At 39.4% G+C, this 19292-nt stretch overlaps 2 protein-coding genes across 5 annotated transcripts in view; one reads left to right on the top strand and one right to left on the bottom strand.

Annotated features, from left to right (window-relative positions):
- Positions 1 to 19292, top strand: part of LOC117300638 (lactadherin-like) — a 69800-nt gene that overhangs the window by 6868 nt on the left and 43640 nt on the right. For 2 of the 4 annotated variants that reach the window (XM_033784330.1, XM_033784325.1), the window contains exons 1-5: positions 10579 to 10762; positions 11399 to 11533; positions 13182 to 13280; positions 15125 to 15263; positions 17921 to 18013. The gene's annotated coding sequence lies outside the window, so the exon portion shown is untranslated. Of the gene's footprint in view, positions 1 to 10578; positions 10763 to 11398; positions 11534 to 13181; positions 13281 to 15124; positions 15264 to 17801; positions 18014 to 19292 lie in introns of those variants that run through there. The other 2 variants (XM_033784328.1, XM_033784329.1) reach the window with 2 other exon arrangements.
- On the bottom strand, positions 729 to 5630 carry LOC117300639 (1,2-dihydroxy-3-keto-5-methylthiopentene dioxygenase-like). The gene is made up of 4 exons (XM_033784331.1): positions 5343 to 5630; positions 4170 to 4289; positions 2977 to 3156; positions 729 to 1680 (listed from the first exon to the last, which is right to left on the bottom strand). The coding sequence occupies exons 1-4, from the start codon at positions 5460 to 5462 to the stop codon at positions 1558 to 1560; spliced, it is 543 nt and encodes a 180-aa protein (XP_033640222.1). The 5' UTR covers positions 5463 to 5630; the 3' UTR covers positions 729 to 1557.

The following is a 19292-nucleotide window of genomic DNA, read 5'->3' as shown; positions in this document are numbered from 1 at the left end:
AAGAACGAGCAGGATACCAGTTAGTCCTAATACCAGTCCTATATTGTGCATGTGACATGGTATTTTGGCTTGTAACTAAAATTCTGTTGAGCTTAGCTACTTTTGAGCCAAAGCAGCTCTATTCCTGGTCATGGCGGTCGGCATTCATAATGAGTGACAACGCTAAAAATGGCAGGACATTACGTATGTGTGAATACATCTAATGCTATAAAAGACAGTCAAAATGTACATTGTACATGTACATGTACACAAATGTACATGATCTTAAAAATTTTAAAATACAGTTTTTAATTAGGAAGAGTAAATTAATGCCCACCACCAAAATTTCAATAGGCCTACTCCTTACAAATTCTACAGAGGCTTGACAATGGTACCTTCTAGATACTGTGCGCCTTATAAATTGTATGTTATTCTTATTAAAGGAACACGTTGCCTTGGATCAGTCGAGTTGGTCTTTGAAAAGCGTTTGAAACCATTTGTTATAAAATGCATGGTTAGAAAGATGTTTTAAAAGTAGAATACAATGATCCACACACATTTACCTCGAAGTTGCGTGGTTTTCCTTTTACTTTGCGAACCAACACGGTCGGCCATTTATGGGAGTCAAACATTTGACTCCCATAAATAGCCAACCGTGTTTGTCGACGAGGTAAAAAGAAAGCCACGCAATTTCGAATGATACTTGTGTGGATCATTATATACCACTTTTAAAATATACTTCTAATCACATGCATTTTATAACCAACAGTTACAAACGCTTTTCAAAGACCAACTCGATTGATCCAAGGCAATGTGTTCCCCCCGGCCAGTGATTTTAAAACAGGACCAGTTAACTGTTGACCGTACAAGTCCGGCGATCTTGCATTTTTAATAATACCAACACCTCACTGCATTTTCAATTTTTAACTGATGCATACAAATATTTTTCAATTCGTTGAGAATTGAAGTTAAAAGTTTGATACGAGATAAAAGTTTGAAGCTTCTTGCAAAACACTGGACTGGTATAATAACCCCTACTGACTACATGTAGGTTAAGGGTAGAGGCCAGTTTATAGTCGGTCGCACGATGGAAATCTTGACGCGCGATCATAAAAAACACAGTTAATAGGCCTCAGCGATGACTACAAACTGTGATTTTTAGGATCGCACGCCACGATTTCCATCGCAAGACCATCGCACGAGCGACTATAATTAAACCGGCATAAAGCATTAGGACCATGCATTTGTAGGGGTGTCCGAACTTCAGAACATCATTTGTGGCTTCTACATTTTTATTAAAATACTGTTTGTTAGAAAAATACATTTTTAATTAAGCATCTCAAATGTTGGGCAGGTTTTGTGCTAGACGCAGAAAAACATTCCAGTTGGCACAGACCCCAGTATTGACAAACACAAAGTCCATTGGACCATACAATACTTAGGGATTAACAGTGCGAGGACCCGGTCTTCACTGCGTGGTAATGACCGGGTTGGTGGCTAGCGCTGTTAACGGACGGAGGCGAAGTCTGCCAATCATGTACATGTACCACTCGGTGGCTTGCTTGATCATGATTCGATCTACCAAGTTCCTGTCTCCAAGCTCTGCACGTATCCCTTGCGCTGAGGGTGTTCATCTGCAGGCCGATTGATTGGAGTCCACACTGGTTCTCCAACAAACAAACGCATGGCTTTTATGTAGTTCTGTGGGTAAAACACACAAAAAAAAAAAAGTATTAGATTCTTGCTAACTTTGTCATTGTCATTTTCTTCAGTAGTTTGTTCGTATGTCTGTCTGTTTGTCTGTCCATCTGTCTGTTTGTCTGTCTGTGTTCGTCTTTGTATTGTCCTTAGCAATAAGTTTATGTATTTTGTTATGTAAAGGCAAGCTACAAGCTACCTGGCTTATTTTGGGCCTTGCCTCCACGCGATTCCCGCCAGTTTATTCTTTTTCTGTCTTTGATATGTAATACAGTATGCATTACAATGTAGTTCTATAATCTTGTGGAAATGTTTTGTGGAAATAAACGTAAATTGACTTGAATTGAATTCTTTAGAGGGTGTATTAATTTAACATTAAAGACTTGTGATGCGCCCATATAAGGCATGCAGTAAACAAAAACAAACAAACAAACATAAGTTTTGTGAAGAGATTTGAAATTTGTGGTACAAAGACAAGATCTAAGATTAAGTGGTAGAGAGTTCCAGATGCGTGGCACATTATGTTACTTTTTTTTCTGGAGTGTGACTTGACTAAGCAATCAATAGCTGCAACTTGGACACTAGTCGCATTAGTCGCCCAGGCTTACTTGCTATGTGAACCAGAAACGATATGTTAAGTTTTTTTAAAGTTTTTTTTTTACATGCGCTATACCAATCGTAGTACATAGGACCTACAGCTTTATGTCCCATCTAAGGACAAAGCAATGATGTTAAACATCTTGCTCAAGGGTACAAGGTGTCACTACTGGGACTCGAACCCGCACTCTGTAGATCAAAAACACCAGCGCTTGAATCCGTTGTTCTTTAACACTAAGCCACGGCACGTATTGTAGGAGTGCACTGTTTGGTTTACATTAGGTGCACATGTGCGACTATGTAGTCAATTTAGTTACGTAATACGCCAACCTGATACATGTACTTCATGGAGGCAATGAAGGCGATTGCCTCCATGCCCCTCTGGTCATTGCCTTGGTGCCCTTGAAATGCTCCAGTAGAAATTTATAATTTCCTCATAGGGTGCCCTTTAACAAGGAGAAAATACCTTGGCGCCCTTGCCCTTTTACAAACCAAGCATACAGGCCTGATAGTGTGTGTCTGCCACATCTCAACATGGCTTATAGGCCTTTCGAAACCACGGCTTCAGCTTGAGGCTCCGTTCTCTCGTCTGAAGCCCTGAGCATGTCAAATCAACCTCAGGGCCAAGCTAGCCTGAGCCGAATCCAACGCTGAAGCCGTCGTTTCGAAAAGGGCCATAGACTTTGAGGTCTGGTACCCTACCTTGGTGTCAAGGGTGAAGCGGTGGTAGATCCCAGCAGGCAGTGTAATCATGTCGCCCTTAGCCATCTCAATACGAATCCACTGATCCGCCTTGTCCCGTACATCAAAGTACCCAGTGCCCTCTAAGATTAATCGAATCTCCTCATCCGAGTGCATGTGCTCCGTAAAGAAAGACTTGATCTGGGTTTTTGCATCATGGGGTTAAAAAAAAAGCACAGCGGAGTGAGTTTTCAATGTTTGAAAACAGGTTGACAAGGAATTCGCTGAGTACCTGTCAAATTACCATGTCACATACAACATTTGTACACAATCTTTGACTGTTGGTATCGTTCATTCATTTACATGATACTTCACCGAGGCAATGACGGTGGTTGCCTTGATGCCCCCCTGGTCATTGCATTGGTGCCCTTGAGTTGCTCAAGTAGAATTCCTCAAATGGTGCCCTTTACCAAGGAGAAAATGCCTTGGTAGCCTTGCCCTTTCAAAAAAGAAGCATACTATAGGCATGTGCACTAGTTTTAGCCATAGTAACACGGCTCCACTAGGCCTCAGCTTAAAGAGCCACAATTTGTGTACTTTTTTAAAGGGAGGGGTAAGGCCAGGTTATGACAGGAGAGTCATTAAATAGAAAACCCTTTACGAGAACATGTTCACAAACATTTTGTAACACGAAACAAAATGTCAACCGATTTACATTAGACTTTACACAGTTTGAAGATTATGATAGTAAAGGCCCGGTCCCACTGCAGCGATAACGATACGATAACGATAACGACGCAAAGAGAAAGCATTCCATTGGTTGAATGAACATGTGCGTATTCTGCGTGGGGCAATTTGACCAATAGAATGCGTTTTCTTTGCGTCGTGATTGTTATCGTTTTCGTTATTGGCTTAAATTAGCTTAAATTGGCTTTTATTCTTCAAAGGCTTCCCTTAAAATATTACTTGCTGAGGTGCTGTAGCTTTTGAGAAATGAGTAAAACAATGACACAGAGAGCCCGAGACTAAAATTATTTTCTTGACTTCTTGTAGTCATTTCTCAAAAACTACTGCACCACGGTTATTCATATTTTCAGGGAAGCTTTCTATCATCGTTACCTTCAAACCGTGTAAGTTTAAAGTAAATCTGTAGACATTGTGTTTGTGTCGTACAAAAAGTACCCAGACCCTTTAAACCATGTTTGTATACTTACTTTTTCTTCATAGTTTGGCAGTGTCTCCTTGGACACGGAGATGGTGTCTTCATATGTGTAGCCCCGATCTTTTCTTATCTTGGCCAGAAGGCCCTCACCCTCCAAGTTGTCCACATCAAGCTGTAGGGAAATTATTCATTCATAGGAGAAAGTGTTGTCAGGTTGTAAAAAGATTCATGATCTACAAGAAAGCTTGAATCCTCGATCTGATTGGTTTACCCATAGCAACACGAGGTTTGATATATATATTTTATAAACAAACAGTTCAGCCCTATTGCACTGTTTTTACGTATTACATGCTGTTAAAAGCTAATAAATATACATCTGTTCAATTTCAACAAGGCGTATACTTGCATAAAGTAGCGCGTAAAGTTTGCAACATGCTAGATTGTTATCACACCTGCGCTCATTGAATACAGAGACCTTGCTCTTTAAAGGCAGTGTCCACTGTTGGTAATTACTCAAAATAATTAATATTAGCATAAAACCTTACTTGGTAACGAGTAATGGGGAGCTGTTGATAAAACATTGTGAGAAACGGCTCCCTCTAAAGTAAATTAGTTTTCGAGAAAGATGTAATTTTCCAGGAATTTGATTTCGAGACCTCAGAATTAGATTGAAATCAACCATCTGAAAGTAAACAACTTTGTGTGACAAGGGTGTTTTTTCTTTCATTATTATCTCGCAACTTCGATGTCCAATTGAGCTCGAATTTTCACAGCTGGTTTATTTCATGCATATATGCTTAGCCCAGGGCTAGCATATGCTGAGATACATCAAGTGAGAAGACTGGTCTTTGACAATAGTGTCCAGTGTCTTTAATAAAGAAATTACTTTAAACTTAGTGATTGTATATTCTATGGCCTTTCGATGTAATAATTAGAAAAACTTTGTGTACTGCCACGACTTTTTAACTCATTTTAACAAAAAGGAATAATGACTATATTATTATAAATGAGTAAATTAGAATAGATACTTTTTTAATTTATAATCATAAAACTAATGTAACTCAACGCAAAGCCAAAAAACATTGCGGTACATTTAATTGGATGGCACTTCATCCAACAACATGTGAGTGCCCAACAATAATTATCATTATTGTCACGGCAGTTTAATGCTGAATGAACGAAGTAAACTATTGGAAAAGGGCTGCCTAAAAAGTCGCTTAGTTACCTTCCAGTACAGAACACCAAATGATTTCAGGAAGTCCAACTCCACCATTTGCAGATTTTCAGGTTTATGCGGCTCCCTCTGATCCGCATCAGATTTGTCCATATACCAAGCGCAAACCATTCTAAACAGCGAGATAAATGAGATTTTTAATTTAATTTTTTTCCGAGCGGCGAAAAACACACTAAGAAGATAGATTAGGCCTTAAATGCTTTAGTTTCACATCCAGAAGTGATACATGTATCACTAGGCCAAGTTCCAACGGGTCGTGGCATGGAGAGTAACCTTGACATTGACTGCTTCGAGTGCTATGGTTAAAACTATGAGCGTTTTCGAATCGAAGGCTCAGGCTCAGGCTTGGGCTTCAGACTGATGCAGCCATTTTGAAGCCGCGTACGAATCGGAGGCTCCGGATCGGGCTTCGATTTTGGCTGAAAACAGCGCCAGGCGAAGCCTCCTCAAGAGGTGGCTTCGCCAGGCTTCATGACGTCAGATTCGTGATGATAAATCTTTTTCTTGCGGCAGCCATTAAAATCCTCGGTTACCGTTCAATAAAATTGACAAATTTGGCTCTTTTGATTGTGTTTTACTATTAATAACAACAGTCTTCACCTGATATATCACCCATGAGAAGGCGAACAATTTGCATCAATGATATTAAGGTAAGTTTTGATATATAATGTAAATTTTTATGATAATTTACTTCGCGTTAAAAATGACGTGTGCCCATAAACTTAGTGCTGCATCTAATTCGTGAAAATTGTCTTTTGGTTTTATTCTCAACATTTACTGATGAAGATAAGCTACATTCGGGAATTATTTGACAGGATAATATTTGTGAAAGTAGGGCCTGTCTTCTTAACTTGGTTATGGTCTATTTTTCGTTGGCAGAAAATTAAAATTCCTTGTCTGCTGATTAAAAACGACACTTGTTTATTATTTTTTATAATCCCAAGGCCGAGAGCTGGATAGTGATATTATTAGTTATAAATCTTGCGGTTTCGTTTAAGCTGAACCGATTATTTTATATAAACATTACATTGAACACTCTTGTTACTTATGAATAATATTTCGCTTTGTTCCTTTTTTTCAAGAATGTTTTTGTTGTAGGCCTACTTTTTTAATAATAATATTTCATATTGTTTACTTCTGACTGATGTACCGGGTAGTAATTTATTTGAGTTTTCTGAAGGGAAATACATTTCTTGGCAACTAAAAAAAAAAGGTTACATGATTACATAAATTTAAATATTAGCCATGAATGAATGAATGATGATACATGTACACCTGCATCAACTTATTAAGCAGAGGCTACATAAGTATGGGTTGGGTGTTGAGATGGGGGGGGGGGACTTTGCTAGAAAAACACCTTTTGCTTGTGGACTAAGGATTCCAACTTTTTTGTAGAAGAGGACTGGCATTCATCAACATTCTTACTTGTATTAACTTTCATTGTACAATGTAGATTTGGAAGAGTGACTTTGGTGTGAGGAAAACCACCCGGCCGAGGTTCAAGTCTAATAGGGGCAAAAGGATACTTGAACACTGCCCATATCTGTCAGGTATGGTTTGAATCACAAAATTGGTTTTTACCCATATACACCAATGTGTGTTATATAAGCACTGTATACTCAGTACTTACCTGAGTTTTGTGAAAACAAAAATCACAGGCAAATTACTCAGGTGGGATTCGAACCCACAACCTTTGCAATTCTAGAGCAGTTTCATGCTAAACTAGACCACCGAGTTTGCCCAGTAGCTGAGGCAGTTTGAATCCTAAATTTTAGCAGCCGGAACTGCAAATGATATTAAAATTGCACCAGGTTACGAGTATTCAGTTTGGTTTTTACTCCGGTAAGTATTGAGTATATAGTGCAATTACCACATCGGTGTTTATGGGTTAAAACCAAAATGAATACTATAAATATCAAGGCTGTGGTATTATTCACTCAGAAAAAGACGACGGTCTAAACCCACCCGTATACACTGTGCGTAGTAATCACACCGCACGACCCACCCGTATACACTGTCACATTGCTGAAGTAATCCGCACTCGTACCACTAACCGCATGCTGAGGCTGTGTACGGGGGCGTCGTGTCGTGCGATGTGCCGGATGTGGTTAATTTTACGCTCAGTGTACAATGTATACGGTAGTTGCGTTTGTTCGGAGTGACAATTTGACTGCCTTAGCAAGGCTTAGCAAGGCTAACCCGACATCCTTTTGAGATGTTTCCGATAATCAGTGGTGATCTGGAGTTCGAGAGACTTCCAAGTCAATCCCCTCTTGAATGTTGACCTTTGTTTTTTATATCTAAGGGGGGGGGGGGGGTAATAGAAAGTAAACTCTCTAAACCAACATTAAATCCCAAGAGCTAAAAATCAATTTTGTTTAGATACATTGTACAATGATCACCCAAATGGTATGATAATGCTATAATTTTGCAATTTAGAATGTTGAGGGCTGCATTGATTATTTGATCATACATGTACTCAAGCATTGATTATTTTATTATACTCAAGCATTGATTATTTGATCCTACTCAAGCATTGACTATTTGATCATACTCATAAGATTGTATCTTCTTCTCATTTCAGTTACAAGGATCTGCAGAAAAGCATCAATGTGAGAAGCGTAACATGTGCTAGCCAGTTCCGCATCAAAGCGAAAGACCTGTTAGTTCATTTCAGAACAATATAAGATGTCACCAGTAGTCCTGGACAACAAGTGAAGTTTACTACTCATCTAGTGTCAAAAACATTGTAGTCACGACTTTGACACTAGTTGCGACTATTTTAAACTCCCAAGATACATTGCGGCAAGTTGTTTGCCGCAGGCCCAATCAAGTAAAATTTGTGCTAAAAGGATTAAAGTTGTAGGGAATAGGCAAGAGCGACACAATGGGAGACTTTCCAACGCTAGGTGGCAGCAGACTTACCGGGTAAACTTCCATTGTTTACGTAGTTATGAGCTTGCACATAGTTCTGCGAACATGGCTTTACCCGGTAAGTCTGCTGCCACCTATCGTCCTAGAAAGTTTCCTAGTCGTGACTGTTTTTTAGTAGTCATGGTAGCACGTCGAGTAACGTGAGTAGTTGAAAAATGGTATTTGTAACTCGACAAGGCAATCAATAGTCTCCACTTCGACACTTGTCTGTCCCACTAGTCGCTCAGGCTTAGTCATCAGTAGAGGAAATATCACTGGTGATTAAGCAGAAGAAACTTCACCTGTGTCGATAAAGATATAAAGCTCAATTCTAACTCTGTAAAGTAACATAAAGCAAACTGACCTGTCCTTATTTGCAATTTTTTGCTAGCAACTATTCTACAGCTGAAAAATACAATTAGAAAAAACTTGACAATTCCGAAATACTAACCTAACAGTTGACGAAATAATCATGTTTCTTGACTTTAAAGTGGAGATCATCATAATTGCAATGAACTTAAAAGTTGTTAAGTAACCTAACATTTTCCCAGCCTCATGGGAGAACACAAACAATCATTTATTAGCACCGTCTTTGTAATCTTAAAAAAAGTTATTTAAACAATCAATTGCTGTAAATTGATACTTCTTTTGTTTAAAAGTAACTCAATTTATGATAAAATAAAGTTTTCATTGTTGTGCAGTATAGCTTGTATGCAGTTTTTACTTGATAGTCAGAGTAATGTTATTTTTATTCTAAAAGAATACTATAGTTTTCAAATAACAGAACATACCTTTCGAAATTTCCCTGCTTTCCAGTTTCAATGCAAGGCATGTTGTTGACATATATTACAACAAAATAAAGCTATGTTTTCAGAACATTTTTGGTCCGTTTCGTTGTTGATGAAAACAACCATCATTTGTTGGCTTTCACTAAAATAAGTCATTTTACAATCAAGTGAAGCTAAAAAGTGGGCTGCTCTAAGTTATTGAGGTATTTTTACAATATTAAACCATCAGAAAGCAAATATGCGTTTGTTACAATACAAATGGTATGATTATGTGTTTTGTGGTGGTGTTATTTTTTGTTTTGTTATACAATCATTAAATAAATGCCTCGCACACAAAAAGCAGACGACGCACGTTTGTTCTCGTGCATTATTATTTCCCCCATGATCCACCACGAGGGCCACATGAAGCCTAATCCCGCCGTGAAGCCGAAGTGTTCGAAACAATTTCGTCGCCATGTTGTTTATTGTGAAGCCTGAAGTCTCACTGAGCCGGAGCCTGAAAATCCCAAGCCTCAAGCCTCAAGCCTGAGCCTTCGATTCGAAAACGCTCTATGACTCATTCGGATCGTGGATGTGGTATTCAGGAAAATTAGAATCCATGCAGTTCAAGGCGGTAATTTTTGTTATAATTTATTCATCGTTTGTAAAATGCTGCAATAATACGTATACCGTTCACAAAAAACTGTCAGTAGAAGTATTACTTGTATACGTAAAAAGAAGGAAATATCATATAGTTAATCATACACGCAACTTTACACATTTGTGACAGTAAAATATAATATGATAATAATAACAAAACAAAAACATAAAGCATAGGGGAAGAATCCTACACAGTGCTAAAGCATAGCACTGATTCCTACACAGTGCTGAAGCATAGGGCCAGAATCCTACTCAATGCTAAAGCATAGGGCCAGAATCCTACACAATGCTAAAGCATAGGGCCAGAATCCTACACAGTGCTTAAGCATAGGGCCAGAATCCTACACAGTGCTGAAGCATAGGGCCAGAATCTATACCTATAGTCTTGGTTCCAAGACCATTGGTGTTGCGCGGTCACACACAACCAACGTTCCGATTATGCACGGCAAAAACTGTACACGCTTGTAATGAACGAACGCTAGCGGGCGCTCTGTTTCTCTGACTTAGACCTTATCGCAAATACCAATGCGCAAGCGCAGACTGTTGAATGAGGTGCACTGTGGGATATATATGGATCAAATTTGGATACCAGCTAGACCACAATGCACCTAATTCCAAGCTTTACGCGCGCGCCCCGGTATTTGCGAAAAGGTCTTTGGTGAGATCCGGAAATCAGAGAAACAGAGCGCCCGCTAGCGTTCGTTCATTACAAGCGTGTACAGTTTTTGCCGGGCATAATCGGAACGTTGGTTGTGTGTGACCGCGCAACACCAATGGTCTTGGAACCAAGACTAACCAATTGATTGCCAGGGTTGCAAACAACACAATTTGTCTGGTTCCCTTTATATCTATGCGATAACGAAGTGATCACTTTGCCTGGAATCAGACTTGTTTTTGCACGTTGTATGTACAACATGTTCACAACACACAACATCAGTGGTGAAACAAAAGCGGGTTATAATATCGTTTGAGTATTTCTACTTCCGCGGTAATACAAAACTAATTACTAGTAAAGTTTCTTATGTTGTCGTAGAGTACTAAGCATGATTATATACTTGGCTTTATGATCAGGTAAGACACAATTTATTGAGGGCCAATCCACTTACGAACGAAGTGGATGGAAATGAAATGGGATGGGCTGAAATTTTGATCTCTATCTAAATACAGTACAGTGCAATGTTGAATGTAGGATTGTAAGGGATTGTTTGCAGTAGAGTTGCCCAATTTTTAAAGGGTTCGGTTGGGTACTTTTTGCAGGACAAAAAACACATACATAGGGCACGGTTTGGTTTGAAGATACTGATAGTAGAAAGCTTCCCTTAAAATATTATTTGCTGAGGTGCTGTAATTTTTGAGAAATAGTAAAATTATTAATAATAATTCGATCGCATTCACACTCACAGGAAGTATGAACCAGGGTTAACCATGGTTCCTCCATGGGTAAACTGTGTATGCAATGCATCCATAGTGTATGCAGACTGGAAATGTACCACTCCTCAACAAAACCATGGTGGTGGTTTTGTGCAGTCATACAATAAGGATCGCTGATTGATTATTAAAAGTTGTATAAAAGTTATCGGTCGACGCTGTATTCCTTTTTCGAAATTTTGGTATCATCAGTCATTGTCAAAATGTCGAAAAAAGGAATACAACTCCCCAGTTACTGGGTCTAGACGTCTGAGTAATTATTCTTCATTCTAATTTCAGATTAGTCTCTGAAAGTAACTGCAGGTTCTCTACTCGAAAAGTCTCAATCGAGTCAAGATGTCGAAAGTTGTAACGGAGAGAGTGCGTGCAAAATTGGCAGAGATTCCCAAGGCAATAGCAATGTGCTCCAAAGAGGTTTGTCTCACAATAAAACCTTATAGTCTAAGATTTGCACAGGTGTAAACTGAACGCCTTTTCACATTGACAACGCTCAATCCGTGTCAAAATAAAATTGTTCAACTTTTTTAGGTCTTTTCACACTGTCGACTTCCGATCCGTGTCAAAACTTATCCGGATAAGGTCCGTGTTTCAGCTGGAAAATCAATGAACACCTGACTCAACTTTTCAAAATTTAGACTTTGGTTTTGTTAATCTATCTCTCTACTTTCTCCTTAATTTGAAACCAGATTTGAAAAAAATGTAAAAACAAAAAATAATTTTGGTTTTACCCATACATGTGTACGGCGATGTTGACTCGGCACTTGAAATCCCGGGTTCTGTGAAGAAAAGAACGCCACAAGCATTAGGGAGCGTCTCCAAAGTCGGGCACGTTCCTAGCACAAAAGAAATTAAATAGCTATGTTGATATACAACTGTATTTTTGGTGTATTATTCAAGGATACTCAGGTACGCTACGTGTAAAATAAAAAATAAAATAAAGAATTGTACGGCACTGGAGTCAAATGTTCGCACACCAGGACAAAATAGTTACAAGGCCTATGTATTCATGAATAAACTTACAGAGCGCAGGTTTGCTGTTTTAAACTATATGAAATGTCTACTACTCCAAATACTATCGTACATATAACACGTAACACGTAATATCATCGCATCACGTGTATGTTTTTCAATTCCACACGGGCTCATTTTTACAATTGGGACATGCAAACTGGTCCCGCGGAACGATCCACAGGAACGTTCCTACAATACACAATGCCATTTGGAACGATCCAAAGGAACGCGCGAGCGGTCCTATGGACCAGTCCAGGTATTCACATGAGCATATTCTATCGTTCCCAAAAGAAAGTTCCTACCGCTCAGACTTTTTGAGACGCTCCCTTACTTGGGTGGGATTCAAACCCACAACCTTTGCAATTCTAGAGTATGTACCAGAGTATACCAGAGTACAGTGCTAACACACATTGGTGTACACTATACAATTGTTGCATGCTGTGACGGGGTCCGTGGCGTTTTGTACACACGAGAGGGGAAATGACATTTTCCCCGAGGGGTAAAAAATCCATGGACCCCAAATCACAGCGTGCAACAATTGTTTTGTTATACCTTGGTAACAGGATTATTCCTCTTCTCAGAGTTATGTTGTCATCTTCAAACATTATAACGACGGAGTATGAAGAGTTTAATCGGGCCAACAGTTGTTCAAATAAGAAACCGTTCTTCACTGTTCCCTCGAACCCGTGGTCGTTTCGTACTAAGCGCTGGAAATCGACCAACGGTGGGAACGATCAAGTTGATGTACACCGGTTAACATCACTCATGTTTTCCGCCGCCCTGTGCAGCCGTGGTCCATGCGTATTTGTTGCACAGCACGTGATTGGTTCTCGACCAATCCAACTTGACACTATGTTACCGAGGTATAACAAATGTACTGGTACACACATGTACATACATGTATGGGTAAAACCAAAAACATGATTCTATGTCCCCGATGCAAATTTAACATCTATTTAAAAGACTGACACATTTGTTATTTTGTTTTGCCTAAAATACATATTACATGTATGTACAATGTTTAAAAAGTGTGAATCTTGCTTGTTTACAGGCGTCCATCTATTCTCATTGTGTCATCACCAAGCAATCAGTTGCCAAGAATGACTGTGCCAAAGAGTTCCTGTTGTACAAGACATGTCTCCAGAAAGCAGTGAGTATAAACCCATACATGCCTGACTGACCACAGCGCATAGTACACAGTATTACATAACTTTGATTTTTACCCAAACACCGATGTGTGTTCCCACTGTATACTCAGTACTTTCCCCGAGTCCTGATGAGGTACCTGTGTTTTAAGCTAGGTTTTGAAACTTTCAACAGTCCCACATGTCTTTACTGCGTTGGGAAGCTTTTTGCACAAGCGAGGGGCGGCGGTGGCAAATGCTCGGTCACCCAATGATCTACTCAGTTTTGGGACTGTTGGAGGATACATGTAGATCACTGGAAGAACGGACACCTGAGCGAGATGGCTTATGTTAGTTTTGCGTCAGGGATAAGAATAGTAATTGGATTTATACCCTTTACACTGATGTATTCAGCACTGTATACTCAGTACATTCCTGACTTCTTTGAAAAAAAATCCACTGGCAAATTCCTCTGGCGGGATTCAAACCCTCAACCTTTGCATTGCTAGAGAAGATGTCTCACCACTAGACCACGGACCTAGCCCGGTGGCTGGTCTTTTTTGTTAGAAGCCCCACAGGCGAACCACTCATGGTTGAATTCAAACCCACAACCTTAGCATTGCTAGATCAGATGTCTTTCCACTAGACAACCGACCTAGCCTGGTGGCTATAGGACTAGGCAGTCCCGATCCTATAGATGTTTTAGCAGGTACCACCAAAATTTAATGTTAGGTTTGCATCAGGGATAAAGAATAGATAATAGTTGTTTTTATTCTTACACCGATGTGTTTTAAGCACTGTATACTCAGTACTTTCCCGAGTTCTGTGGCAAATCACATGGGTGGGATTTGTACCCATGACCTTTGCATTGCTAGAACAGATGTTTTGCCACTAAGAGACCAGCAAGCTTGCCCAGTGGCTAGAGGTGGTTGTGTTTGTGTATTAAAGGAACACATTGCCTTGGATCGGATGAGTTGGTCTATAAAAAGCGTTTGTAATCGTTTGTTATAAAATGCATATGGTTGGAAAGATGTTTTGAAAGTAGAATACAATGATCCACACAAATTTGCCTCGAAATTGCGTGGTTTTCCTTTTACTTTGCGAACTAACACGGTCGGCCATTTATTGGCCGTCCGTTTTAGTCGACGAGGTAAAAATAAAAATTTGAGGCATGTTTGTGTGGATAATTGTATTCTACTTTTAAAACATCTTTCCAACCATATGCATTTTATAACAAACGGTTACAAACGCTTTTCAAAGACCAACTCGACCGATTCCTTTAAGCACTGAATACTCGGTACTTTCCCGAGTTCTGTGACAAATCACATGGGTGGATTTGAACCCATGTCCTTTGCATTGCTAGAGCAGATGTCTTTACCACTAGACCAGCGAGCTAGCCTGGTGGCGAGAAGCGGTTCCAAGATGTATTATATCTTCTGGTACTGCAACTAGATAACCAAGCAAGCCTGGTTGCTAGAGGCAATTTGAATCCTATGGTGTCATAAAGACACTGGACACTATTGGTATTAAATGTTAAAGACCAGTCTTCTCACTTGGTGTATCTCAACACATGCATAAAATAACAAACATGTGAAAATTTGAGCTCAAGTTGTCGAAGTTGCGCGATAATAATGAAAGAAAAAACACATTTGTCACACGAAGTTGTGTGCTTTCAGATTCTTGAGTTCGAGACCTCAAACTCTAATTCTGAGGTCTCTAAATCAAATTCGTGGAAAACTACTTCTTTCTCAAAAACTATGTCACTTCAGAGGTAGCCGTTTCTCACAATGTTTTATACTATCAACCTCTCCTATTACTCGTTACCAAGTAAGGTTTTATGCTAATAATTGTTTATTTTTATTTTTTATAGATGTCTCAGATGAAGTTGTGACATAAAAGAAGGTATCAACGCATGATTCACCGCCTGCCTTGGCATGATGTTGGAGACGGATCAAGAGGATTGTAAAAAGACAGGACTGCATTGTCGTTATTGCAGGATGAATTACTAGGTGTGTTATAACACTACAGATTATTTGAGCATAATCAGGGAACGTACCTTGTGTTTTTAAAGGCAGTTGACACTATTGGTAATTACTCAAAAATAATTATCAGCATAAAAACCTCACTTGGTAACAAGTAATCGGGAGGGGTTGATAGTATAAAACATTGTGAGAAACGGCGCCCTCTGAAGTGACGTAGTTTTCGAGAAGTAATTTTCCACGAATTTGATTTTGAGACCTCAGATTTAGAATTTGAGGTTTCGAAATCGAGCATCGCAAAGCACACACCTTTGTGTGACAAGGGTGCTTCCAACATTATTTCCCCTGTGGTCACTGGGCCTTAATTCACTCCTTAAACCATCTCAGCGCCCTGGTGGGGAGTATGCAGCCATTTTTGGCACGGGTCAGTAAACGTCAGTCTAAACAAGTTTCTGTGCTCCTTCCAATGTAATTTAAAACACACAGTAGGCCCTCTATTGCCAAACACCAAAGGTTTATGATCCCTAAATATAACCTTAATTTAGGACAACTCCAAACCAAGGGGTGGATGGGAGGCGTCAGATGGATTAATAGACCTTATGCACATGAGGTCATTTCAGTAGGGCGCCCTCACCTATAGGTCAAAAGGAGGTTGTTCATTTGCCAATACTTTGCGCTGCGCGTACAAATCTGTGCTCTCGATTGTTTCGTCACCGTTTTTCCACTAAGATGGTCGCTGGATGACGTCAATGCATAAGGTCTATTGGCTTATCTGACAGCTCACTCTTTACACGGGCATAGTCATTGCCTTGGTGCCCTTGAAATGTGCCATTAGAAATTTACGATGGTCTTGTAATAGAGGTGCCCTTAACCAAGGAGAAAATGCCTTGGTGTCCCTACCCTTCCAAAAATGAAGCATCGGGCCCGAGTATCAATATGTACTAGCTACAGGCCTGATACATCACGGAGGCATTGGAGGCAGTGGACACTATTGGTAATTACTCAAAATAATTATGAGCATAAAACCTTACTTGGTGACGAGTAATGGGGAGAGGTTGATGGTATAAAACATTGTGAGAAACGGCACTCTCTGAGGTGCCATAATTTTCGAGAAAGAAGTAATTTTCCACGAATTTGATTTTGAGACCTCAGATTTAGAACTTGAGGTCTCGAAATCAACCTTTATATCCCGATATTATCGAATATCGCGATATTAATTTGGAAACGATTTTTATATCGGTTCGATTTGGTTTTAATCGATATATCGCGATAGCGATTAAATATCGCAATATCACGATGTGTTCGCTAGCTGAGACATCTTGCACCAAATAGGTTTGGAGTAAAACCAGAAGAACAGGTCATTAGAACACCTCTGTTATTCTTTGACTGTCTCTTCTACAACTTCCACTTGGAGTTTAAAGACTGGTGATGTCAAATTTAATTAATCGCGATTATATCGAATATCGCGATATATTGTCGGCGATATATCGTGAATAAAATAAATTGATATCGCCCAAGCTTACATGTAGGATTGTTGTAAATGGAAGCCAACTGTTTCTTGTGTGAGTCAAACTTTCTTGTGGAGTGTCGTGGCCATGCAGACAACAACACTGTATTCAAGCTGTGGTGTTTAATGATCAGCAGAGTATGGGTTTGAGTCCCGGTCGTGACACGTGTGTTATTAAGCAAGACAGTTAATCATCCTTCAGATGGGACGTAAAACTGTAGGTCCAGTGTGTTGTGTAACGCATGTAAAAGGACCCACTGCGCTTATTGTAAACAGAAGGGTTTCGCCCCAGTGTTTCTTGGTCTGATCGGCAGCATATAAAGGAACAGGTCTCATACTTAAATGTAGCTCCACATACCTTGCAGGAAATAATACTGAGCACTTTGATACGCCCCTAGTGGTGTGATAAAGCGCTTATAAGAACCCAGTATTGTTATTAAAGGCACTGGACACTGTCGGTAATTACTCAAAATGATTGTTATTAAAAACTTACTTGGTAATAAGCAATGGAGAGCTGTTGATAGTATGAAACATTGTGAGAAACGGCTCCCTCTGAAGTAACGTAGGTTTCGAGAAAGAATTAATTTTCCACTAAAATATTTTAATTTGATTTCGAGACCTCAGTGTTGGATGTTGAGGTTCTGAAATCAAGCATCTGAAAGCACACAACTTAGTGTGACAAGGGTGTTTTTCCTTCCGTTATTATCTCGCAACTTTGACGACCAATGAGTTCAAATTGTCACAGAATTGTTATTTTGTGCATATGATGAGATACACCAAGTGAGAAGACTGGTCTTTGACAATTACCAAAGGTGTCCGTTGTCTTTAAAGAGGGGCTCCATGTTCAAATTCAGTTTTGTGACGCACTCTTTTCCCAATAGATATCACTCCTTTAAGAGGGTAAAGTGTTAGAACAAAGTACAGGTCTCAATTTCAAAGAGCTGCTTTAAAAGCAGAAAATATTGCTTAACAATTGTATGCTAAAGCAGAAATGAGCAGGGATACCAGTCACAAACTGTACACGTGACATGGTCGTTTAGCTGCTAGCCATATTCTGGTAAGCATAATTTTGTTATGCTCAGCTACTTTTTGTGGTCAAGCTGCTCTCTGAAATTGGACCCAGGTCTCCAGACTCACATTCAAATGGTTTAAATTGTCAATTTATGTGATGCTCTTTCAGAAAGAAATTTGAAACATGACGCCATTGGATATCAACACTGAATGGGTCTGTAAGTTCTAAAGACATGAAAGAAGACTTTTCGCATCTGTCAAGGTAAAAATCAATGCCAACTTTGATTTAATATCTTCAGAATTCAAGAATATACCTGAACTTTTCTGTACACAAAGTAAAAGACCCATTGGAAATTGATGTTTTTGGATGTTGACAGAGTTCGGTCTGGCAGGGTATCAAAAACTTGCCTTTAAAACGGCATGTTTTTTAGAGTTAAGTTTTTTGTGTGTACTTATCCGGTGGTTGACAACTCAACGTTTCGATCAGTATGCTTTGATCGTCTTCTTATAACGGGGCATTGCACCTGCGTTTTTAATATTAAAACAAAATTAAATAACTTGAATGAATTGTGTTGTATTTTTATTTATAATAATTTCATTCTTACGTCTCAATGCGCTTTACATGATCACCCTGGTCATTTGGCCAATAATGTTCCGGTAATCCTTCTCGGGTGTTATTCAGTCTCAGGTGCCCAGGTCATTTGGCCAATAACGTTCATTTAAAGGCAGTGGACACTATTGGTAATTGTCATAGACTAGCCTTCACAGTTAGTGTATCTCAACATATGCATAAAATAACAAACCTGTGAAAATTTGAGCTCAATCTGTCATCGAAGTTGCGAGATAATCATGAAAGAAAAATTACCCTTGTCACACGAAGTTGTGTGCGTTTAGATCGTTGATATCGAGACCTCAATTTCTAAATCTGAGGTCTCGAAATCAAATTCGTGGAAAATTACTTCCATTACTCGTCACCAAGAAAGGTTTTATGCCAATAATTATTTTGAGTAATTACCAATAGTGTCCACTGCCTTTAAGTTAAGCATTTTCACAAAGCTCCCTGGGGAGTACACAGCCCTGAGCTGCTATGGCGCTCCAGTGATTTTTTTCATACACAATATCAACCTCTACCCTCGCCGGTCCTCATTTATACCTGTGGATGAAGAGAAGCAATTATAGTAAAGTATCTTGCTCAAGGACATGAAGGACACAAGTGCGATGACCAGGATTCAAACCCACCAGAACTTGAGTTGAATGCTCTTAACCACTCGGCCATAACACTCACATACAAAACATATGCACTTGACTTAAAATAAAGGAAACTGACCAAATCAATATTATGAGGGAATGTTTTCTTAGATGTAGCTACAGGCGTTTAGACGAGGAATTTTTTATAGGGCAAGGGCACCAAGGCATTTTCATCCTAGGTAAAGGGCGCCCAGTGAGGAAATTAAATTTTTCTACTTGAGAATTTCAAGTGCACCTACATGTTGGCAATGACCAGGGGGCACGAAGGCAATCGCCTCCATTGACTCTGTGAT

This window comes from Asterias rubens, chromosome 16, assembly GCF_902459465.1.
Source record: "Asterias rubens chromosome 16, eAstRub1.3, whole genome shotgun sequence".
Lineage (NCBI taxonomy): Eukaryota > Metazoa > Echinodermata > Asteroidea > Forcipulatida > Asteriidae > Asterias > Asterias rubens.
The sequence above is the reverse complement of the archived record's forward strand: the minus strand, read 5'-3'. Positions and strand labels throughout refer to the sequence as shown.

Coding starts and splice junctions, on each gene's coding strand:
- LOC117300639 (XM_033784331.1), bottom strand. CDS start 5,462: ATGGTTTGCGCTTGGTATATGGACAAATCTGATGCGGATCAGAGGGAG. Junction 4,290..5,342: donor TTGGTGTTCTGTACTGGAAG/GTAACTAAGCGA, acceptor ATTTCCCTACAG/CTTGATGTGGACAACTTGGA. Junction 3,157..4,169: donor TGCCAAACTATGAAGAAAAA/GTAAGTATACAA, acceptor GCAAAAACCCAG/ATCAAGTCTTTCTTTACGGA.